The following is a 25,000-nucleotide window of genomic DNA, read 5'->3' as shown; positions in this document are numbered from 1 at the left end:
TTTCTCCTTCCATCTTTAAAAAAGTTCAAAAGTTATATTTCATGATTGAATAGTATCTTCAGGAGTCAAGAATGGTGCAACTGTAGCCTTGGCTGCCCAATCCTATGCACTCAGTTCCTTTAAACGTCACAACCTTAGCAATAGAGAGGCTATAACAAAATGATTTACCCACCGAGATATCCTTTACCCATACAGTAGCCACTGATATGGATTGAGGTGCCATTAACATCCAACACCACAGGCCTACAACAGCCACAGCAGCACACACATAGAGGTGTACAAAGAAAATAAGATAAGATATATGGGAGCTGTATAAGAGATGTATAGATTAAGGGGATTGAGACACACCGACAAACTCAGGAGTAGAAAGGTAAGACCCACATATTGTGAATAGGGTTGTATCATTTTATAGTTTTGAAAAGGTACCGGCGATTATTTGGAACAGGTAGGACCCCATTAAGTGTGGCACCGGGAAGACCATCTTTAGCGGTCTTGGCTTCCCGGAAGCGGCATTTCCATAGGCAACAAGAAATGGCGACTCTGTCAGTGTGCCAGCCGCAGTTTGGAGGTTTCAGTTTCGAAAATTGTAAGAGGTAAGAGCCGCGTATGAATTAAAACCGGACCGACACGTGTGTATTCTAATGTTCTTTCATTTATTTGTCGTTACTGGCAGATTATTTCGATGAGTTCCCTGTAGTCTTTGGCTTGTCTGTTGTTACTTCTTTGTGGCCTGTCTGTCTGAATGACTCAGGGTAATTTCAAAAATGAGTTTACTGGACATGTTGTAAATAGGTAAATTAATAGATGGAAGAAAATTACATGTTTTATTCTTGAAAATATATATGAACTGGCACCATTCTCTACATAAATTTAATTTGGACACTTTTATACTGCACGCGGCGTGCGCTACACGGTGTTCTAGCTAACAGCTTAGCTAAGTTAATAGTTAGCTGACGTTACCCTTCTGATTATTTAACTTTAGCTAACGTTTGTAAACTGGCTTCGATATAAAAACCCACTGTTGTTTTGATGTGACGGTTATAAACACTTTACTCAACTAATAAAAGGTAAAAACGTCTATTTTACTTTTTGTATATTTAGTTACGTTACGTTTAATCTTTCATGTATCCTCGTAATTTACTGTGTAATTGAAATTTTCTTCATTGTATGAAAGGTGGCCCATTTCATATGTATTTTAAAATATTCAAATTGATTGCTGTTCACCGTGTTGAGGTAGTTTTGTAGATTTTTTTTGCCGCTAAATTAACTCAGAATTAGCCTAGTCACGACTCATTTGTCGGTCATGTTACAGGAATGCCCTCTTACAAGCTGAGATTACTAAACTAGGATGCAGCGTTCCTGCCGCTCGGAAAACTGGAACAACAATCGTTGGCGTTGTGTTCAAGGTGAGTTTGTTTGATGTTATGTGATCTTATCAAATATCCACATGCAGATCATATCAGATTGACTAGACTCATCTGCAATTGGAAGCTCATTGTATCAATCAATCTGAAAGAGGTGGTGTTTGTTTCGGACAGATGCCTGTGCCCTCAGACAAGGTCCTTGATAAAACCATTGTGATGTGATAAAACTCATGTAAAAGTTCTCAAGTGTTGGAATAGTTGAATAAAAATCTGAAGGGGCTTCAAAGCTGCCTTCTCCTTTCTGGAGAAAAATAAGACTGCTTGCAGAACTCTCATGAAGGCGTCCGTTTTGCTTGCTTTTTAATTTAATTTTTAAAAATGGTCTGTGGCACCATTAGAGGTGTCTGTATTGCACATAACTTCGATGTACTCCAATATTTTTGTCCTTATTTGTTTGTAGGATGGAGTTGTTCTGGGGGCTGACACGAGGGCCACAGAAGGCATGGTTGTGGCAGATAAAAACTGCTCCAAGATCCACTACATTTCCCCCAACATCTAGTATGTAGAGATATAGTGTTATTATATTATATTATAGTGTTGTTATAAACATGTACATTGCATTTTTAAAAGAGATTACACGTGTTGTATGTATTTAAATGGTTTAAATCAGCACAGATCCCTGCCTCAAACCTCTGATTGGCTGATTATTTAAAGATTTCAGCTCAGTGAGAACAAAATGGCACTTCTCTAATGTTGCTTAGATTGTTCAATTTACTTCATTTATGTAGAAGTTATTCTTGAATGTAAAAAATGCAGCTGGGTGCTTAGAGGGAGCATCAGACTACAGAATATTTTGGTCACTATGTCTGATTAGGCAATCATAGTGCCATCAATTCTTGCCTTGTCTTGGTCGGGAGACTGGCAACACTACAAGTTTATTCCCGACCAATCATCATTCACGTCCTTGTATAATATCAAAGGTTGTCTGGGAGGAGGGTGAATAAATTGTCAATCATGTCTATGAAACGATTAAGGACCCATGAACACGGTGTGGAATTGAAGTTGACAGCTGAATAAAAAAACATTTAGCTATATCTTAAATTTTGTCTAGAATTAATTTTGTATTGTAGATTCATTATAGATATTCCAATGTGCCTTGAGATGAGTTATGTGTGCAGCTCTTTGACGTGTGCCTTCCCTGGCCTGTGTGTGTGTGTAGCTGCTGTGGAGCAGGCACAGCCGCAGACACAGAGATGACCACGCAGATCATCTCCTCCAACCTGGAGCTGCACGCGCTCTCCACCGGCCGCCTGCCCCGCGTCGCCACCGCCAACCGCATGCTCAAGCAGATGCTCTTCAGGTAGGCCTCTGCCTGTATGCTCTGGTCACTCACTGAAACACACACACACACACACACACACACACACACACACACACACACAGGTAGGCCTCTGCCTGTATACTCTGGTCACTCACTGAAACACACACACACAGGTAGGCCTTTGCCTGTATGCTCTGGTCACTCACTGAAACAAACGCACACACGCACAGGGTTATCTCATATTCACGTGCACATATACACTAGTCTGTTTTGGTTGTCTTTCATGTCAGTCTAAATCTATTATTATTATTTAGCAGTATTCAATGATCTAGTCACTTGTCTTTATATTGTATATTATATTCTGTTAAAGTAAGCCCAGGATTAAATATCTAACATACCAGGAACGACAACAACAACCCCTTACGAGGCCATCCAAGCTTTTCTGAGCAAATTAAACGACCGTAGGGCGCTGTAGTCCTGCAATTTTCAAACTGTCAGGCAACACTAAACAATCTTATTGGCTGCTGCTGGCGAAATTCGCTCCTCATTTGCATATGATTAAACTTTTTACGCTCGCGTTGGCCCAAGTCGCTGGTCTACGTCACAATGGCTTGCCTCCCAACAGAAATTAATGGGATTTAGTATTTGGCTTCCGTGGCGTCGCTGGCACGTGTTCGGGCTGTTAGTTCCATTCACACAATATTTGTTGAAGAGCGTTGCCTAATCATGCATTCTTTTCATTTGGTAAATCCCTTCCTACATCATTCACCAGACTTCCTTGCCTTTGTGCTAATGGGATTGGCTTCTTTGACACATATGTTGTTACAGATTACCTGTGAAACTGGTAAGAAAATGGGCAACATCAAAATATCACTGTATATTTCCTTCAAAATATTATCGAGAGACTGATACTTCAGTGAAAGCCACCAAGAGGCCATTGTTGAAGGTGTTTGTGCCACCAAGAGGCCATTGTTGAAGGTGTTTGTGCTGTTTCTCCCTCCTCAAGGTATCAAGGCTACATCGGGGCTGCGCTGGTCCTGGGCGGGGTGGACTGCAACGGCCCCCATCTGTACTCCATCTATCCTCACGGCTCAACTGACAAGCTGCCCTACGTCACCATGGGTAGGTGTTCACACACACACCATCACTGTCTCTTTGGCTGGGCAGCTAACCCTAGGCTGTAAAAATTAGGGATCGGCATTTCAAGCAGAGACATTATAAGGGAGCGAGGCAGAAATGCTATACTCCATCTATCCCCATGGCTCAACTGACAAGCTGCCCTACGTCACCATGGGTAGGTGTTCACACACACACCATCACTGTCTCTTTGGTTGATGGGCTTGATTTTGAGGTATTTTCCTGTAGACAGGTGTCCATTAAAGGTGGAAGTCAGGAGTCAAAGCCGAGTCAAAATGGGCATTTGGGCAGCTAACTAGAGGTTGACAAAAGTAGGCATGGTAGCAGGAGACAGACCATGTGGTTACCAGGCTATTGAACTAAAGAAAGGCTAGACATTAGTGCACTCCTGGAAAGCTGGTTTGTTAGCTGGTTTTACTAGCTTGCTACAATGAGTGACAAAAAGTAGCTGACTACCTGTAGCAAGTTTGCAATTGTGAACATTTTCTTACTAGATTACTAATGTGAATAACTAGCTAGCTACCTACCTAGCTAATGGACATAAACAACTAAGTTTCTCCTGAATTGCATTGAGTTGCATCCGAATGTTGATTGACATTTGAATTCTGACAGACAGCCACTCTGGGTTATGTCTGGGAAAGTTCAGGACTTGAGTGCATGTCTGAAAACAGCTATGTTAGAGAGTGGGAGACCCGTTCCCACTTTACTTGGCAGTGTTTGCACTGCACCTCATTTTCGTTCCACACAGAACTTGTTGATGGCTGTAGTTGTGATAGTAACAAAGTACGGTCGCTGATGGTGGCATTCATTCTACTTCTGTTGGCGGTTGGCAAACAGCTTCTAGGTGCATTACCGCCACCTTCTGGCAGTAGTAGCACATTGCAAACTACCAGGCATACACTGAGGGGCGAAAAATGCATTCTGGTTTATAGGCCACACCCGAGTATTACAGTTTTGTTTTTACAACTACTTACAGGTGTTTTCAGAAATGTGGGTAATGTTTTCAAAACCCACAAAATGCCGAACACCCCATATCTCCTGCTCAATTAAACACTGCATTCAAAATGGCACAAGTTTCCCCTCCCAGAGTAAACTATGACATGCCGCATTTCATGTGATGCTTTCACCAGAGTCTCAGGTTGAACTAGCCTTGAGATTTAGCCCTGATAAGATCATTAGTGAGTTTGGGCCAAGATGTCCCAGTGACCCGGGGCCACGGTGGTACATGTGTGTGTGGTGTTGACTATTCAAAGCCCAAGCAGGTGTTCTCCCCTGAGCTGCAGATGCTACAGGTAGGGACTGTCAGCGGACATTTACTTAGTTTCATCGCAAACGTGGTGCAGCATTTGAAAATCACTGAGCACTGAGTTTGGGAAAGACAAAGAGGGCATCAAAGCATTACTTTAAACTAGGGCTGTCAGCGTTAACGCGTTAATCTATGCGATTAATGCGGCCGCGATTAACGCGATAAAATATTTTAACGCAACTTAAAAAAAAAAAAAAAAAGCCTTTATTTGGATAGGACATGAAGTTATGACAGGAAGCGAGGCTGAGAAGAGGTGGGGAGAGGATTGGGAAATTACAGACTTGAACCTGTGTCTTCTCGGGCAATGTAGCCCGTAAGTAGGGGGCTTGGCCTACCATTTTATGGGAGCGATGAGGGACAGGTGGGGCTTGAACAGCCCCCCTTGTTCAAAGTGGGGAATGACAGAAAAAGTTTGAGAACCACTGCGGTAGTTGAAGATGGAAAGAGCTGAGGGATTGTTGGGCGGAAAGTCTGTTTAAAAGCCAAAATGACGGAACAATCGACAAAACTAAAGTTGTATGTAGCATTTGTCAAGCTGAATTTAGCTATCACCTTAATGCAAAGCACCCGACAGAAAGCAGTCCCAGGTTAGATGATCGCCAACCCACACTCCATGACTTCTCTAGGAAAATAACTAGACCAGTCCGTGAAAAGTTTACCATTTGGGTTGCCGGTGACTGTCGGCCCATCAACATTGTTGAGGACAGTGGGCTGATTGAGGTGATTCGAATTGCTTCAGGGGAAATTCTTACGATTTACCGTCGGGGGGCACCATTGTGTTTAAAAAAAATACAATCAAACAACAGTTTCTAAAATACACGCTGTCTGAAGTGATTACTTGTTTATTTATAAGATTTAGTCTTAAGAAGAAAAACAAACTTTTAATCGCGTTGTGGTGCTTTCAACGAGCCCATCTTATGTTATATGATCTCAATAATGGCACGTCTTTTTATTTCTCAATTCTTTTGTACCAATCTGTCCGTTTCCACTAGAGGTCACTGTTGTATGAGATATAAAGGGTCTAATCCCAGTTAATGATGTAATTTTGTGTGAAATACAGCAGGAATCTGTTGCTTGCAGCCAGCAGGCAGTTTGCTGACAGCCAGCACAAGGAAGGTCCCCCTGACTCCTGTTCCTCTCTCTGAACTCGTGTCCCACAATCCTTTGAGGCATGCTTGCCAATTAACCTTTTGAAGCCACACACCTGGCGCTAGAGCAGCAGCTTCCTGATGAGACGGCAAATCCGGCTTCTCAGCACTTCCACGCACACCTGTCAGAAATCCTGTCAAAACGGTCTGCTTGATGCATATGGTCCCGTTATGAGGCGTTTATCCCCGTTGTTTGTCGGAGGTAAATCATCCAGGATCAAAACATGCCGATTCAACAGTGTGTCGTTTCTTGCCCTTTAATATGTCCCAGCTGGCCTAGTCTTTGTCTCGACTAACGCTATGTTAGGCAAAGAAAGTTATAGTTTTGTGTGTGAAAGGGTCTCTTCAATATAATGCTTTTAGTGGACATCAATGATGAGAATATGCACCAAAGGCGATTTGGGGAGAATAGCATAAGGCAGTCAATAGAACTAGGAAAAAAAAAAAACCTGATCTATATTTCAGCTGTAGTCACCGGCATATTGTCATCGCGAGTGATCTGACTAAGGCTGTTGTCTTTGAATTCTATCGATTAATTCGATACATTAGGAAAAACTGCTCATGTTTGGGTACCTCCCTGAACAAATGACCTGTTGCTAAGCCGTCAATAGCTAGATTGGCCCCCATTTGCGTTCAGCCTCCATGGCTACTGTCCCTTACTGTCTCCTCTGCTGTTTTGGTTTGTGTGGTGGTGGCGGAGGTGGGAAGTGGGGCGCTAGTTTTTGGGCTGACTCCACATGTTCATGGAGCCGTGTGTGTGTGTGTGTGTGTGTGTGTGTGTGTGTGTTCTGTATGCTGTTTCTAGTCCCCGACCCAGCAGTGGTTGGGATCGCTTTGGGTTCTCCTCCAGTCTACCTCAGCACTGCATGAATAATAGAAGACTAAGCTGCTGCTGCTGCTCTTCCTTTTTTTTCATCTAGTTGCTGATGAAGAAAAGGAATTGGGATGAGGGTACACACACACACACACACACACACACACACACACACACACACTTCCTGTCTCTCAGAGGAGATCTTGTGTGCTTACTCAGGTGTGAAATCGTCACATAAAGGACAAATGAGGGTTTTTTTTTTTTTTTTTTCAAGTTGTTTCCTCAGTTGTACCTTTCCAGCAAGCGATGCAGAATTGCCTGCTTGTGCAGAATGTCCAGGAAAACAAAAGTGATGTTCAGGCGATAACGGCCTCCCCCCTCCCCTCCTAATGTACTCTTCCTCCTTTCCCCCCCCTCTTCTCCTCTTCCTCCACATTGCCCATCTTCTGTCTGTTCCTTTCAACTTCAGCGCCCTGCATCAGCTGTTCCCTCAGTCCTGTCCCCCACCTCTCTGCCATGATGGCACCCTTATTCCCTCAGTCCTGTCTCTCTGCCATGATGGCGCCCTTATTCCCTCAGTCCTGTCTCTCTGCCATGATGGCACCCTTATTCCCTCAGTCCTGTCTCTCTGCCATGATGGCTCTTCACCCTCTCAGTCCTGTCTCTCTGCCATGATGGCTCTTCAGTCCTGTCTCTCTGCTTCACTCCCTCAGTCCTGTCTCTCTGCCATGATGGCGCCCTTATTCCCTCAGTCCTGTCTCTCTGCCATGATGGCTCTTCACCCTCTCAGTCCTGTCTCTCTGCCATGGTGGCTCTTCAGTCCTGTCTCTCTGCTTCACTCCCTCAGTCCTGTCTCTCTGCCATGATGACGCTTCATTGTTTTATCCCCTCTATGTGCACAGTTGGCACCTGGTGTGTGTGTGTGTGTGTGTGTGTGCGTGTGTGCGTGTGCGTGTGCGTGTGCGTGTGCGTGTGCGTGTGCGTGTGCGTGTGCGTGTGCGTGCGTGCGTGCGTGCGTGCGTGCGCCATTACTCCCTTTAGTCAGTATCATCATGTTACAGTGATCTGGTGACGGTGTGTATGGCAGCTTGAAGCCGTTGGGGATATGAAGGGTTTTGGGGGGATTCCAATATAACCTTCTGTTCTAAAGCTCAAACTCTTCACCCATGTCTCATGTTCAGGTCAGTTTCTCCTAGGCCGTTTGTTTTTGTTTTTTTTCCACTCCTTGTTGGTTACGAGAGTCCCCAAGATGTTCTTGGGTGTCAGTAACTCTCTGCTCCCTCTGTTTTTGAAACAAATCCTAATGTGTCCATATTTAATGGGCCTGCGCTTGCCTTCAGAAGTGCGGGCGAGATGGCAGCCCTGAATATTTATGGCGACATTCTCAAAGCAGACTTTCGGAGCTGCGCGCCCCACTTTGACACATTTAAATGACTTTTGGAGAGTGAGAGGATTCGCAGCATGCTCTGCGCAGGGCTCCGGCACTGCTTACTAACAGATGCTTTTGCTGAGCCATATGCCCTGATTGACTAGACACACTCATTTATCGCCATCAGCAGTTCACAATGTAGGCAACAGGGGGCGACGTTGTCCTCCTTTAGCAGCCCAGTTTGCCATCATTGGGCTGGGGATGTGTGGCCGAGTCGCCCCCACAAATCATCACAAAACGATCCTTTCCCCTTCCCCTCTCCCCACCAGCCCACTGTCCCACTGGACCAAGCCATAACAGGACCACCGCAACACACACCTCCCAGCAACACACACCATAATGGAATGGATGGATGGATGGAGGGAGTTTAAAACAGGGGAAAAAACAGGGGTTGGAGAGACAAAGACCCGACATGGCGAGTGAAAGTGCAGCTCTTAATTGGGCTGATAAATTGAGGTTAATATCTCCTCCTCCAGTCTCTCTTGGCATGTTGTTCTCCCTCTCTCTCCCTCCCTCCCTCCGAGGGTCCCTCTCCGGCCTCCTGCTCTTTTGTTTCACATCAGCAGCATTTCATGTGACTAGAACCTCTCTTTCTCTCTCTCTCTCTCTCTCTCTCTCTCTCTCGCTCTCTCTGAGAGAGAGAGAGAGAGAATCACAGGCTGAGAGGCATCCTTAGAGCCCCATGATGCTTCACTCAGAGGATGTTGCATGTTTAGGCTCTTGATGTAGTTGACGGGAATGGATTGGCCTCCTGAAACTGGAAATTAAAGTGTATTAGAGAAGCCCTTGTTAACCTGCTTCACATATCATTGTTCCTGTACAGACCACCACAAACCCAAGTACACATTGAGACTGTCTGTGGTGATTGGGATGAGAGAAATATTTACAAGCATCCTTGGTGGAAAGCCCAAATGCCTGTCGCTAAATGAGGAATGGTTTCTGGGGGGGGGGTGGGGTGGAGGAGAGTATCTTTGCCCTCCTGCCTCACCTGGCCAACACTCTTGCCTCACCATGTTCTGTTCTCTTCCACAGGCTCTGGGTCTCTGGCTGCTATGGCCGTCTTTGAGGACCGCTACGTCCCCAACATGGAGGTGGGTACCGTCTGCCATGCCATGCCACACCTGAGGGCACTCATCCTGCAGTTAGAGTATACTAAACTACACACATGCTACTTTTCTCTTGACTTAGCATGAGCACTTGTGTCTGTGTTTGCATTTTAGAACAGATTTGATGAAATTTAAACCAGCACTCCTCATTGACACATTCATATTTCTATTCACACCTGTGGTCAGACACTATGCTCCCCTGTGTAGGCGAGGTGGCTTGGCTTGATTTGTAATCTCTCCCTCAGCAAGACCAGTCCCTTTTTTAAGTCACATAGTTTGTACTGTGTAATTTGTGGCCTAATGGTTTTTGGACGGGTCATTTTGGGCAATGATGTCTGCCCAGAGAGCTACCTGGGATTTAAAAAATGTTTCTCCTGAAGTGACCAGTTGTAAAGCAGCTAACCGTAGCCTGAATATAACAGCCACACGAATCTGTTCCACACACACACACACGCACACACGCTTGTGTGTGTCTGTTCAGAGCAGCTGGTGAATCAAACACAGACTGGTTGACCATCGTTAGCGACACCCAAACAAATCCTCATCAATGGTGTCCAGACCACGGTGAGCGCAGGAGACGCGTTTGGTCTGTAAGCCATGTGGCCTGCAGATGCCAGGCTTTTCTGGACATTTCCATTTTAAACTGCCACATTAAGTACCCTTAAACAAAGGAGAGGACCATTGCATGTCTCATGCCCTCTCTCTCTCTCCCCCTCGCACACATGCACACAGAAACAAAAATGTCTGTCCCCGTCACATTCTCACACACACATTCACACACACATTCACACACAACCATACCCTCCAGGTCTAAACCATATCCCCTCCCCTGCATCCTCCTCATGGACACAGAGAAAGGGCATATTCATGGAGAAAGAGTGAGCAGATCTCTCTCTCTCGGTCTCTTTTACCCCTCTTTCTCTCCCCCCTTCTTTCCATGGTTTTATTGCCATCAAAGGCTTTGAGGGAAATGGAAGCAAAAAATATGCCAAGGTCGTTTTTGTGAAGCACCCATATGCAGATGGGTCTCTCTCTGTGTGTGTGTGTGTGACAGAGAGAGCATGAGTGTGTGTGCATGGGGGTTTTTAAAGCGCTGGCTGCTGTATGATTTATTGAAGCTGCGCCATAGTGTGTGAGAACATGAATAATGGATCTGCGGAGTGGGGGCATTCACCCCCCCCCCCCCCTCGCGCTAATTGTCAGGGAAACTCGTAGTAGTGTATATGTGTGTCTCTGGATGTGTATGACACACACACACACACACACACACACACACACACACACACAACCACGAGAGCGCAAAGATCATAGGGGCGGGATTCAAAGGGCTATCTGTCCTGCAGCCACTGCCATAGACTTGCAGATGAGGAACCTAATTAACAGTAGGCTAATGAAGACGGGACAGGGAGGAAAAGGGGAGGAAAAGAACGCGCTGAAGAAGGGAAAGGAGGAGCAGTGGAGGTAGAGAAACAGAGGATTGGGGGGGGGGGGCAGAGGTTCCCCTGTCTCAGCGAGATCAGGCCTGCCATTGAAGTGGATTTGCCAAGCTCATCAATCCACACTTTTCAGAAGGGAGGAACGCAGGAATAATTAGCATTCATTTGAAGAGGACCGGTGTGTGTGGGGATGGGGGGGGAGGGGGTTGCTGCTGTTTGCTCTGTCGCTGTTGGCACGCAAGCAGTGTCCCAGGAGAGGCCTGTCACAACATCCATAAAAAGCTGACTGCTAATAATCGGGGACTTGAAGATTTAATGTCGCAGGAAGATTTGCATGCTATACACACACACACACACACACACACAAGCACTAGTAGTCAAGGGAAAGATGTGGGCATCACATTGCTGTGTTTAGCTCCTCACAAGGGATGCTTTTAAAGATCTAATCCACATTACAGTGGAGTTGATGGTGCCATGTAGTCCAGCCAGGCCTAGGGGCCTTCACCCTTTCAAATCTGTTGCAGTCCTCTGGTGTCCAACCATTCCCTGGTTTGGATTATTGGTCTACTGTAGAGGGCATTCCTTGGAACTAGGTTGCTGGTCTCATTTGTAGTTCCACATTGTCCGAAGAGGCTTCTATGTGTTTGTGGAGTCATTCACCAGATTCGCTAATCCATAACAACTTGCCGTTGAGCCATACGTCTTCGCAGCATTTATTTCTCCTCGTCCTGCCGAGGTCCACTTCGGCATCGGTGTTACCGAATGCGGACAAACACCAGAGCAAATTTGTTAAACGTTGAAGTATATAATGGCTGTGCTCACATCTTTGAGGCTGTGGTGTTGGTGTGGCTTTCAGATGGTGTAGTTGTAATTTGACTAGAAGACATTTCCCTAATGAACGCTTCGTCATTAAGTGATGACTCTTCCTGTTCAATACACATTAACGATGAGGCGCTCCGACAAGATGTCGGTGAGCTTTGATGAACAGCGTTAACGGTGGGAATTGGGGAAAAGTGTAATTCACCATTAGGGTGTGTTTTATTCAGTAATGTGAAATGGATGCCTAAGCAGTGAAACGTCCTTTTCTGATCATTAGCACATTCAATGTGATTTCAATTGTAGTGCAAAAGATGATCACAGCTGTGCTGCTATTCAGTATAACGGCACAACCTCAGGGATGATATTGCTTGTATTCAATAGCGCTCCAACCAAGGATGTAATGATTTAAGAGGTAGTTTGAGACACACTCTCCCACACAAGCGTCCCCTATTACCAAACCTGCTTAGCTCTATGAAGCTGACTGATGTCAGCAGTACATTGTAGTGCTATTAGTCTGACTATCAGCACTAATGGAATTTGCCTTGGCCAGTCAAATGACTTGACTGAATGGATTAAAATTAGCACAAGAGCTGTAACTGCACGATTGTGTTTGGAATTTGTATTTATGGAAATGGCATCACTTGTTCATAAAGTAAACATATCCCACTGCTCCGGAGTAAGAAAAAGGGTGGTTGGGCTTAAACACAAATCTTGTGTATACACGAGGACACGGACACACACACACACACACACACACACACAGGCCTTCCCAGAAAAAGCAGCTGTGATCTGTTGCACCCCCCCCTCTCTCTCTCTGAGAGTGGTGCTGTCGTTGGGGTCTGTGGGTGTCGGCTGGGTTAGAGGTTGGGTGGATGGGGATGGCAGGGATGGGGCTTCTTATTCTATCAGTCTGGCGGCAAGCTCCCCTCGCTCCCCGAAGCCCCTCGCGCCGCATCCCGCTGGAGAGGCAGGCTGGGGAAGATGGATGAGGACAAGCTGCACTGCCACTCCAGCCCTCTGATTTATGAGCCTCAGCTCTGCTGCTGGGAGAGACGGAGAGAAGAGAGAGTGTGTGTGTGTGTGTGTGTGTGTGTGTGTGTGTGTGTGTGTGTGTGTGTGTGTGTGTGTGTGTGTGTGTGTGTGTGTGTGTGTGTGTGTGTGTGTAGAGGCTGAGTGTGCATAGCTCCACTGGGCCCTTCCCTGAGCGCCAGAGATGTGAGCTCCTGAAGCCCTCGTCACCACTGGGGGATTGTGGGTACCCAGCCACCACCTCTCCTCAGCCAGGCTCATTCATCATGTGGGCAGCTATGGATCGCTCCTAAACACCCAGCAAGAGAGCCAAGGAGAGGGACAGGGAGGACGGCAGGGAATACTAGTGCGCCTTCTGCCTCGGCTATGCCACAAATCAGAGATCAGCCCTTAATGTTTTCCAAACTGTAGCTTAAAAAAATGTGCATGCATGAAGGAGCATGTGCTGTTTGCAGTCCACTCTGTAAACACTGGGCTGCTTTTTTGTCACGGGCATTTAGAATGTGAGTTAGTGAATTAATTATCTATCATGGAATTATGTGTGCTTCAGTGTGTGTGTGTGTGTGTGTCTTTGAGAGACCGAGAGAGAGAGAGAGAGAGAGTGTGTGTGTGTGTGTGTGAGAGAGACACAGAGACAGAGACAGAGACAGAGACAGAGACAGAGACAGAGACAGAGACAGAGACAGAGACAGAGACAGAGACAGAGACAGAGACAGAGACAGAGACAGAGACAGAGACAGAGACAGAGACGATGACCAGTGTGAGTTTGGCAGTGACATGCTATAGGTCCTCGACAGATACACTACTCAGGAGGGCCCTCCCACTGACACCTGCGCCACTCACTCTAACTTTGGGGAAAGGGCTCAGAGGTGTGTGTGTGTGTGTGTGTGCGCGTGTGTGCGTGCGTGCTTGCAGCAGGAGCTCACTACTGACGAGCCAGTCCCGGAACATCAGACACACACACATTCACAAGCTCTTCACCTTAAACTTAAACTCCCCTCACAGTGTACGTTTGCAGCTAGATCATGGCTCATTGGGTTGCCTTTTTGCATTGATGATTGTGACGGACTCATTGTCTTGGAGGCCGTTCTGGTGTTCAAACCTTCATGCCAACAGATGCACCGCCCCCGCAGACACACCCCCTCCCCTGTCTCTCACCCACAGTCCGCTCCATTGTGTCTGATGAGAGGGAAGAGAACGCGCCCCGTCATCCCCACACACACACACACACTAGGCCTCTATTTCATATCTGTACCGTCAGGAAATCAAGAGACACACACACAGACACACACACACACACATGCGCGCACAAATACATCACACAACAACAATAAAACACAGGCCCACTGCTGGTTCATCCAAATGGAGACTAACATGATGTGCAGAGGGGGAATGGGGATGATGATGGTGTGTGTGTGTGTGTGTGTGGTAGGGGGGTACTGGAGCATGTTTGGGTTGGGAGAGGAGTAAATGGCTGGTATTTTTGGCATTCTGCCCAATTAGAGATGAAGCTCTCTCTCTTTCTCTCTCTCTCTGTGTCCCAAGGGGGTGTGTACCCCTAAGACAGCAGATGTTGAACACTGTCTCAGGCATATTAAACACGCTTATGAAATATTAAGATGCTTTAGCGTGTGTTAGTGATATTGGGGGGGGGGGGGGGGTCCATTGTGTTGTAGTGTTTACTATGAATCAAACATTGATAAGTTTACACAGAACAGACACCAGACCTCACACTTCTGGCAGTCGCTCCTGGTCCCTCGTGCCCCCGTCACCAGCTAGATGATACAGTAAGGCTGGGCTCTTACCGTCTGCAATATTAAGTGTGTATGTACACTAATATGTAATATAATTTATTAAGTCTGTTGAAGCAAGTGTGTGTGTGTGTGTGTGTGTGTGTGTGTGTGTGTGTGTGTGTGTGTGTGTGTGTGTGCGCGCGCCTGAGCGATGGAATAACAAAGGGAGCCGGGACAGCGGGAAAACAAGACGACAGAGCTGCTCAAAGTGCTCTCCATGTGCAGCCTGGCTGTGGTGTGTGTGTGAGAACAACAGCAAGACCTGCTTTAAAGCACTATCCAGTGTGTGTGTGTGTGAGGGAGAGAGAAATGAGGCAGCAGCCGTAGAGTTTAAAGTGCTGTCCGTGCTCTCAGTGGTGTGTGTGTGTGAGATGTGGTGACAGCAGCACTGGGGGGGAGGGAGGGCTTGTGTCCAGCACTTCATAAATCATCTTTTAAAGGGCCCAGTAGCTGCACACATTACACATCCCTCTCCTCCTCTCCTCCTCCTCCTCCTCCTCTCCTCGCCTCCCTCTCTTCGGCTGTGAACCTGAATTATGGATGAGTGGGGGATGAGGGATCGAGAGACTGAGAGAGCAAGGAAATCTCTCTGTGTGTGTGTGTGTGTGTGTGTTCGTTCACTGGTGGTGTTTAAGCAGAGGCTCTGTCGGTGGCGCTGTAATGAACTCCCCATGGCCTGAGCTCTTTGACCCACACTCATTTGTTACCATGTGTGTGTCTCACACACTTTCTCGCACACACACACACTCTTTCACTCACTCACTCACACACCCAGACACTGGCCATACACAGAATAAGATCACCTCTCTTGAACAGTTCTCTGGCGTGGGTATCCACAGGCTTTGCATCCCTCCCTCCCGTACCCATCCCCTCCCGTACCCTGCCCTCCCGTACCCTGCCCTCCCGTACCCTGCCCTCCCGTACCCTGCCCTCCCGTACCCTGCCCTGGCCGCTGTTGCCACCACTCTTGAGCCCAACTGTGCGATGCCAGAACCTGGGAGTAGATTCCGCTCCTAGACCACGGGCATTGCCATGGATTGCGCTACTGTTGGCATCAAACGCCCGGTGGCACCTCTTGGTGTCCTAGCGCTGCGCGGCCTCCAGTAGGGTAGGCACTCTGTCCTCAGTGCAGTGTGTCTCGTCTGTGTCTGTGACTGCTGTCCTCTGTGCAGTGTGTCTCGTCTGTGTCTGTGACTGCTGTCCTCAGTACAGTGTGTCTCGTCTGTGTCTGTGACTGTTGTCCTCAGTGCAGTGTGTCTGTGTCTCGTCTGTGACTGCTGTCCTCAGTGCAGTGTGTCTGTGTCTCGTCTGTGTCTGTTGTCCTCAGTGCAGTGTGTCTGTGTCTGTTGTCCTCAGTGCAGTGTGTCTGTGTCTCGTCTGTGTCTGTTGTCCTCAGTACAGTGTGTCTCGTCTGTGTCTGTGACTGCTGTCCTCAGTGCAGTGTGTCTGTGTCTCGTCTGTGACTGCTGTCCTCAGTGCAGTGTGTCTGTGTCTCGTCTGTGTCTGTTGTCCTCAGTGCAGTGTGTCTCGTCTGTGTCTGTTGTCCTCAGTGCAGTGTGTCTCGTCTGTGACTGTTGTCCTCAGTGCAGTGTGTCTCGTCTGTGTCTGTGACTGCTGTCTGCTGGCGTCCCTTTCAGCGCCGTGTCATCAGACGAGCACTGATACCGGGGGTGCTAGCCTAGGGGTGCGGCTGTCTGTGTTTGAGGTGCCATCAGACAGCCCCCCCCCCCCCCGCCCCACACACACACACACACACACACACACACACACACCCTCCAACTCACTCCCCCTGGGAGCATTTTGCTCCTGTGAAGTCAGGGGTGGGGGTGCCGCAAGCAAACGAATGGCAGATCTGATCTGATCTGATCTCTCTTAATCACGTGCTGCAAAGTCTCTTCCCCCTGCAGTCCCTGTCCTCAGGCCGTTCCTCCGAGAAGCGAGCGGCGCTGCACGTCTCACTCCAAGCCAGAGCGGGACGTCAGGAGGGGGGCAAAATCATTAAAGACGAGAACTCACTGGGCCTAATGAAACCCAAAATGCGTTTAAGGCTAAAGGCTTCATTCAGATCGTTTGCTTTGTTGCTCTCGGTGATGTTGCATCATAGCAGGAAATAAGCCCTTCCAGATTGTATGTAATCCTCGGTTAAAATGGCATCGGGGGGCTGCAAGCCGCACCTCATGCTGTCCGTCTCTGCTGTTAGTTGCGGAGCAGGGGGGGGGTCAAAGGTCAGACTCCTGGGATTCGAGGCAGCCGCAAGGCCTTCCACAGCCGCTGACCCGATCTGCAGAGGTCACGCCCTCCACCACCACCTCCACTCCAATGAGCAGGTCCATCTTGTCTCCATCCGTCTCCCTCTCTCTCTTCCTCCACCTACATCTCCACTCTTGCCCTCTCCACCCAAACTCACCCAGGGGACCATTAAGCCCAAAATAATTGCCTCTGAAACACTCACCATGTAAACCCAGTGTGACCGTGTGCTCCGACACACACACACACACACACACACACACACACAGACACACACACACACACACAGAGACAGTCCCAGACCCCTTTACTGAAGCGAGTGATCTTTTGTCTCTGCTGCTGCAGTTGTGGTGTAGCTCAAGCTCTTGATTAATACAGGTAAATTATTTATCGTGTGTCTTTCCTCGGCACACACATTAAAAGCCTGCCGGGGCCGAGCGGTAGCCGTGGCTACGGGTGTGGCTAGCAGCGGCAATGGCTCACTGGGGAAAACGGCATCTATTGTGTAAATTGCGTTGTTCAGCCAGATCATTTATCTTGCGCAATGTGATGGAAGTGTGTGTGTGTGTGTGTGTGTGTGTGTGTGTGTTTGTTTGGAGGACATCAATGTGCAACCATATTATGCTCCAATAGAGGGAGCCCTTGTTGTATACCCAGTGCTCTGTGCAGCACTTCTGCACAGCTCAGTGTCACAGTCTCTCAGATCATTTCATTGCAACCTCAATGCATTGGATACACATTTGAACATTTATTTTCAAATAATCAGTTTAAATAGTTGCATGTGTTGCCATTTGCACAAATGCCCTCTTTAGTCATATCCTTCCCACTACTGTTGTTTATTATTATTATTATTATTTATTATTATTGATGAATAATCCCAAATGCCCTTTGTGTGTTTCCTGTTCCTTTGTCAGGAGGACGATGCTAAGAGTCTGGTCCGTGATGCCATTGCAGCTGGTATCTTCAATGACCTTGGCTCCGGCAGCAACATTGACCTGTGTGTGATCACTAAAGGCAAGGTGGACTACCTGCGGCCCCACGATGAAGCCAACAAGAAGGGCGTCAGGTGAGGATCCCTGCTAGCGTCCACTCAAGTCAACCCTCACATTTTATTAATACCCCGTAACGTCACAATCATCCATCTTTACATCACACTGTATTCTGTTCCGTTGGCATGGCATGGCATGTCTGCAAGCATTTATGAATGATGGGAGACTTGACCATCTTACATTTTTATCTCTAATATTAGTTGGCATCATTGCATTCAACTAAGTGGTCATGCCATCACAGATGGAGGATGTTGTTGTTGTTGTTGTTGTTGTTGTTGTTGTTGTTGACGACCATGTAACTCAGGGATTGGTTTGGAGCCGTGTTGTATTAGCATGTTAACTTCTGCAATGGTATGGAACCTTGTCTGATTTGTGGATTTCTTTGCCTCTTCTTGAAGAGTGAATGAGCTTGGGGCAATGCCTGCGTGAGTGAAGTGTGTGTGTTCTTGCGGTAAATTTTTAAGCTACAGAGTGAATAAAATGTCTGGCACTCAGTAGACTAGAGGCTAATGCTGGTCCTCATGGGTAGCATCAGTGCCTGGTCTGCTTCACTCTTTGGTGAAGGCTAAGATGCTATACTGGTGCTAACTTGCTCGAACAGTTAAGTTCCTACCACAGGTAATGGCCACATGCACGTCAGTGATCGCAAACTGCTTGAGTGATCTGAGCGCTAGGTTAGGTTAACCTGATTGTGAGCTAACGGTGACCATAGTTTGTGTTTGGCTTACTCACTCCAGCGACTGGTTCCAACCTATCTAACCCACAGAATGTGGTGGTGCTTTCTGTATTCCGAAAACAGTATGCTGATTTTGTTTGAGTGTTCGCTGCTAAAAGCTAACATTGCTTGTATTTGTCTGTAATCGACCTTCATTAGTGATTCTGTGTGAATCTTTCAGGACGTGGAGGAAAGGGGTCAGTAGTCCACCAAGAGCAGTCCTTCACGGCCGGCTTTTGCCAAGTGCGTAATGAATGGTAAACATGTTTTTCTCTGTTTTTGTGTGTGTGTGTGTGTGTGTGTGTGTGTGTGTGCCGCCCCTCAACAGAACTGGGGACTACAAGTACAAGCGTGGCACAACTGCTGTCCTGACCAAAGCCATGACCCCGCTGGATCTGGAGGTGGTGGACGAGACGGTCCAGACCATGGACACCTCCTGAAGCCCCAGAGACCCCTGACGGCTTTACATGTGTAACCTCACTAAACCCCTCCCAGCCCCATCGTCTCTGTGAGAGGCTAGATTTGCATGTACTTTTTTTTCCATGGTTTACAATAAAATAAGTTGTGAGTAAGAATGTGTGTGTCTTTGAGGGGGTGGGGGGGGATTCAAATACATCAATATATTTATACCTCTATCTTCAAAGAATACAAGTCCTTGGAAGATAAGTACTTAAGTTGTGCCAGGAACTAGATTTGTACAAAAAAACTCAGTTTACATGAAGTCTGAATTATGCCGTTTTTATTGCAATTAAACATGTACATATCTACTACAAAATGCAAGGAGGTGGCACTTAACATGTATCCACAGCATTTCATCACCAAAAGGAAGCGGTTAAAAAAACCTAAACAAACACAAACAATAATACAAAGAGAACATTTATATGTGAACTTTGTTAAATTCCAAAGGACGTCTCAAACATCTATGATCCATGTATTTTGGTGTTAACTTCATTAGTGTTGCAGTGGCGAAAGCTTTCCAAAAGAAACCCATAATGTTTCTAACACCGTTTACAACTATTTTCTCTTAAAATGAACATCTCTTTTTAATACAAAGATTTTCGTTTGCAATTGAACCTGCTCTGCAATGCCCACCCACATTTCTGCTCTGCCCACCCAAATTGGTCATCTTTGTTCTGCCCCTTAAATCTCTTAAATTTCATCCGCCCCGTCAAAATGTCCTGATTTCCTGGCCATTCGCGAGCGCTATTTAAAAGGATCCATGGGCATGTATTGATTTGCATGAATGAGAGCATCTAATAGCTATAGTTATTGAACGGAGACGTCTTAGAAACCAGTCGAGACGGCGAGAACGGATTTTTCTAAATCAGGGCCTCAGTGTTTTAAGTATGCAAAGTAAAATCTAGATAAGTCGGGTCATTTTGAAAATAAGGAAACATGAATAAAGAGAAGAATGGAGCACTAAATATCAGCAAATTCGGGATGCAATGTCATGAAATTAGTTAAAAAACTTGAAGCTTACAAGACATTGGTTTATAGAACAGGGCAATGATTCAAAGCATACCTCAAAATACACCATGAAGTACTTCATGAAAAGCAAACATGATCTTTTGGAATGCCCTGCAGGCACATCTTAAACAGGATTGAAAATCTGTGGGTAAATCTTAAAGATGCATTGAAGACACTAAAAGCATCTCAGAACTTGGAAGTGATCTGCAAGGAGTGGTTGAAAAGGCATCAATCCTGTTTTAGATGGGTGGTTTCCAGAACATAATGTGGAGTTAAAAAAATACTTCAAAGGTTAAATATGAGAATGAAAATGTGAAATTATGAAACCCAAAAAGACAGTATTTTGAGTGCTCACACTTCCCTCTTAGAATCTTAGCCTAGTCCTCATGTGCATATTATGTTGAATAAGGTGTAGGAACAGACCTATCAGTCGCACATTCAAATAAGGAAAACGGCTATACACTGCAGTGTAGTCCACTGTGAAAAGGTGCCCACCACAAATGTCAATCTGAGCAGTCCTGGCCTGCTGCTCAGCAGGACCATGTGATGTTCATACTGAAGAGATCCTTAAATGCATTAAGTTCAAATAGCATTTAAAACACATCTTCTACGGTGACCGCATGAGTGGTTCGAACCTTCAATATATCTGTTAATGAGCAACACAAGGCAGACCCTGTTAGGAGAGGAGGGAATACAAATCATCCAATGGCATTTCCATTGGCCAAAACACACAGCCCAAGAAACACACTGAGGCAAATCAAGAGAAAATTCCCGTCACCCACTTGCACCTCCTGCAAAGTCAAACCATTCCACAGAGGAAGAAAAACAAAAAAAAAAACATTCATAGAATTCTAAAGTAATATTATGTCCATGTGCCATTTCCAGGATCACAAGGCACTTGTTTACACAGTTACTGAAGAGACTAAAAAAGCTTATACTGTTCCATCTGTTGTCTGTGCTCCACTTTCACAGTCAACCTGCTGGCTGTCTCCAGATGCATGTTAAACCCTCCAGGAGTTCGTTCACGTGTGACCTTGACTTTAAGGTCAGCGACAGGCTGCAGAACGCATGTCTGCCCACCTTGCCAAATTTGCCGTGGCTAAAATGCAATAGGGCAAAAACAAAACCTCTTGCAGGAAAAAGAAACACACTAACGTCATAAAAACGCATCACATCTGGGAGAAAACCATAGATGATATGTACATTTAAAAAAAAAAAAAAGCATTAGTCTGAACCCATCCGAGGTAAGTGATTAAACTGAGCATGGTTAACGTGAAGCACCTCAGTAAACTTTTCTTTTAGAAAAAAAACACGATAGCATAAGAAAAAGCGTAGACCAAGAGGCAGATTTTGAAGCTGTCCATTGTACAAGGTGCGTTACAGAGAAGTAAAAGGCAAAGAGAGATTGAGAGCGAAGCTAAGAGAAACAGGTCTGGAATGCAACCCCTCTGCTCATCCGACAACCATGTCTGCGAGGCCTGACTAACCGCCGGCTCATAATTATCATCATCATTATCATCATCATCATCATCATTGTTGTTGTTGTTCTAAGACATCGGGGTTCTCTCCATCAGCCAATGGATGGGCAAGACTCCTCCCTACCAACAGTCACAAAGCCAATCACTGCGCAGTATCAATAAAAACAGTTGTCTATGACCAACTCACTTGTTTTCGAGTCACAAGTGGGCCTCGTCACACTTTTTCTCCTCTTAAAACTCATTTTTTAAAAACATAACAAAGAAATGTTTAGTCCACTCATACTGCTGTGGAGAGAGAGCCATCTCTGTGTGAAGTCACCCTCCGGAGTCTCCTTTACGCGTTCCGTGCAGAGGGGAGGGTGAGGGAGCTGAAAGACCAGGTGGCGGCGTCTTATGTTTCATGTTGTTTTTGTCGTTGTTGATGTTGTTGTTGTTGTTGTTTTTAAATATTGTGTGTTTGTGTGGTCCGTGGACTTCACCACAGGAGTCTCAGCGGCTGCCTCAGGTGCTGTCCATCCTCAGCTGCATCTGCCTGGCGATCTGCAGCACTAAGACGATGTCAGGCCTCTGGTCCGGGTCTGGGTTGATGCACATGCTGACCAGATCCCTCAGCTATGAAAGAACACAGATTATTGGAAACAAAAACAAAAAAATATAACAACAACATTAACCTTCACGATCTTCTGTCATTCAAACTATCCAACCAGGTTATTCTCTGTGTTGTTGTATGCGCCGTGTCAGAAAACCCACAAACCTCTAAAAACAGGTTTCACAGTATGACCTATGCCATATATCACCAAAACACAAGTTAGTCAGCTAGCTGGCTTTTAACAGAGCCAATTGAGCTTTTATTGGTGTTTGCAGGGCAAGCCTAATATCTAGCCAGTTAGCTTGCTGGTTTTAGTCTAAACCCGTCATGTCTCTTTGAAGAGGAAATGGCCCATATGATCTTTTTATTCTTCAGTCATAGTACTTAAAATAGCATCTTGTGTTTGTTCAAAATCAGTAGTTTGGTTTCTGTTCTCCTTCATGATGCTTCTGCCTGTCCCTTTTTAAGAAAGAAAAGTGCCATTGTGTAAGAGTTTACACGGGCCAACTACCCTTTTGTAGACAAAAAACTCATGGGGTCGAGAGGTACATGAAGGCGTAATAAAGGCAAATCTCTCATCAAGACGCCTCAGGGTTCGAGTTTAACGAACTGCTGAACTAGATCCCTGGTAGAGCAATAAAGATGTCTTCACAGCTGGAAAAGTAACAAAATGTGTATTTGACCAACGTGGCCGTGGCGGCAGCAGCAGGAGGATGTAAGTAAATATACGTCAGAATGATGTGGTCAAAGTGGGAGTGTTGTTTTAGCGGTCAGGGTCCTAGATGCTGGCCCGTGGAGCCATAAGGATCGAATCTCAGCTGGAGCTCAGGAGACTTCCACAGCTGCCCCATCCATTCAAACATACATGCTGTGTTTCAGCCAGGAAGGATGTATTTTAGGAGCAGGGGGTCCAAACTGAGGTACTATTTTAAATCTTTTTCCTATGAGAACCAGGAGAGTCCTGCTAATGTTAACAGTGCTCTTTTACAGGCAAAAGGAAAGCTTGTACGCCATTTGGTGTCCATCATTCCAGAAGCAGGCCAGGGACGCCCCTAATGTGCAGCCAATGAAATAGCCATCGCTGATCCCAGCCAATGAAATAGCCAACGCTGATCCCAGCCAATGAAATAGCCAACGCTGATCCCAGCCAATGAAATAGCCATCGCTGATCCCAGCCAATGAAATAGCCAACGCTGATCCCAGCCAATGAAATAGCCAACGCTAATCCCAGCCAATGAAAAAGCCAACGCTAATCCCAGCCAATGAAAAAGCCAACGCTGATCCCAGCCAATGAAATAGCCAACGCTAATCCCAGCCAATGAAATAGCCAACGCTGATCCCAGCCAATGAAATAGCCAACGCTGATCCCTGCACAATGCTACCTGACCAGCAGCTAGCCTAGCGTGTCAGAACAGAAACTCAACTGGATTATTTCACCTGAAGCTTGTGAAATGGCAAAAGTAGTATTTTTCCAATGCATGGTTGGAAAGAAAAATTGCATAATTTTGCCAACAGCTTATTAAGTAGCAATGGCATTGTGTTGCCAAACAGCTACTGTCTTTTTTCAACAGTAAAATGTACAAAGTACTGCACATTTTCAGAGAGAGACCGTTTGTCTGTGTGTGTGTGTGTGTGTGTGTGTGTCTGTGTGTGTGTGTGTGTGTGTGTGTGTGTGTGTGAGAGAGTGTGTGTGTGTGTGTGTGTCTGGCATGGGAAGTGGGAAGCAGACACACATTCGCGAGAGATGCCAGAGAGAGCACACTGAACCTTGCACCCGTCAATAAAAACTGATTTCTCAAACTGATCGGTGAGAGCCGACAAGCCCTGCTTAAGTCCTGACCTTTAAACGGTGAGACGCGTTTCACCGGGGTGTCACTCTGCCCGCCAAAAAAAACAACCACAAAAAAAGAAAAAAAAACACGAGAGGCAGGGTGAAGACAGGGAACGGCGGCGTAGACGCGGGAGAGGAGAGGAGAGACGGAGGCGAGCGAGACGGGGGCCTTGTAGCAGGTAATTCTCTGGAATGATGTATGAGCTGAGAAGCAGAGTGTGCGGCTCCATCTGGGAGCCCCGACTGTCAGTCAGTCAGTCAGTCAGTCTCTTAGCTGGCTGGATGTGATGCAATTAGAATAGGACTGCTCCTGGCTCCAAGTCCACGGCTTCATGACTGCTATCCAGCACTAGCTCAGGCAGTTCAACAGCACCCCGCTCAGCATCCCACTCACAAGTCTATATCTTCCAGTCTAACGTTTAACCCAGACTGATAGCTGTGTACATAATAAATAGGTACATGTATTACATGCATACGTGTACATACGCATTACATGCATACGTGTGAATACGTACGTGTACATGTATATGAACCTTGCGTAGCTTTGGGCTGAGTGCTATACTATATCTGCACTGTGTCTTCGCTCGCTGCACATATGACAGACAGCCCTTTGCCTGCTCAACAGATGGAACCGTATGGAAGTTCCACACGTGCCTGAGGCGACGCCGCGAAACGACCGACACGCGCTAAACCAGTTGACTCCCGACTCCGCTGCTTTGGCAGTCGACCCGCAGGTAGACTCATTATGAGACTGAGTCACGGCCACCTCGGTGCGGGGGCCTCTCCATTGCCCCGCTGAGTCACGATCATTAACCGTCCTGAATCATTTCGAGCGAGTGAAGACACGCCTGCGATTGTCCAGACGCTGTGTCCCCACCCTCGGACCTTTCCTTGACAAAATAAAAAGCACATTCCAGCGATT

At 46.4% G+C, this 25,000-nt stretch overlaps 2 protein-coding genes across 2 annotated transcripts in view; one reads left to right on the top strand and one right to left on the bottom strand.

Moving 5' to 3' along the window:
• Nucleotides 1-469: 469 nt before the first annotated feature.
• psmb7 (proteasome 20S subunit beta 7) lies at nt 470-19,285 on the top strand. The gene is made up of 8 exons (XM_012839890.3): nt 470-593; nt 1,313-1,406; nt 1,825-1,922; nt 2,584-2,724; nt 3,692-3,807; nt 9,552-9,610; nt 17,864-18,015; nt 19,042-19,285. Exons 1-8 carry the CDS (start codon nt 532-534, stop codon nt 19,151-19,153), a joined length of 834 nt encoding a protein of 277 aa, XP_012695344.1. The 5' UTR covers nt 470-531; the 3' UTR covers nt 19,154-19,285.
• A 150-nt stretch (nt 19,286-19,435) lies between these two features.
• nek6 (NIMA-related kinase 6) overlaps nt 19,436-25,000 on the bottom strand; it is a 43,342-nt gene continuing 37,777 nt past the window's right edge. The window contains exon 10 of the mRNA XM_012839889.3: nt 19,436-22,270. Coding sequence (XP_012695343.1) covers nt 22,160-22,270 — 111 coding nt within the window. The 3' untranslated portion in view covers nt 19,436-22,159. The remainder of the gene's footprint in view (nt 22,271-25,000) is intronic.

The sequence above is a fragment of the Clupea harengus genome, chromosome 12 (genome assembly GCF_900700415.2).
Source record: "Clupea harengus chromosome 12, Ch_v2.0.2, whole genome shotgun sequence".
Taxonomy (NCBI): domain Eukaryota; kingdom Metazoa; phylum Chordata; class Actinopteri; order Clupeiformes; family Clupeidae; genus Clupea; species Clupea harengus.
The sequence above is the reverse complement of the archived record's forward strand: the minus strand, read 5'-3'. Positions and strand labels throughout refer to the sequence as shown.

Bases quoted from the DNA above. Each gene is read 5' to 3' on its own strand.
- psmb7 (XM_012839890.3), top strand. From the start codon at position 532: ATGGCGACTCTGTCAGTGTGCCAGCCGCAGTTTGGAGGTTTCAGTTTC. The intron at 594-1,312 runs GTAAGAGCCGCG...GTCATGTTACAG, and splicing joins AGTTTCGAAAATTGTAAGAG to GAATGCCCTCTTACAAGCTG. The intron at 18,016-19,041 runs GTGAGGATCCCT...GCCCCTCAACAG, and splicing joins GCCAACAAGAAGGGCGTCAG to AACTGGGGACTACAAGTACA.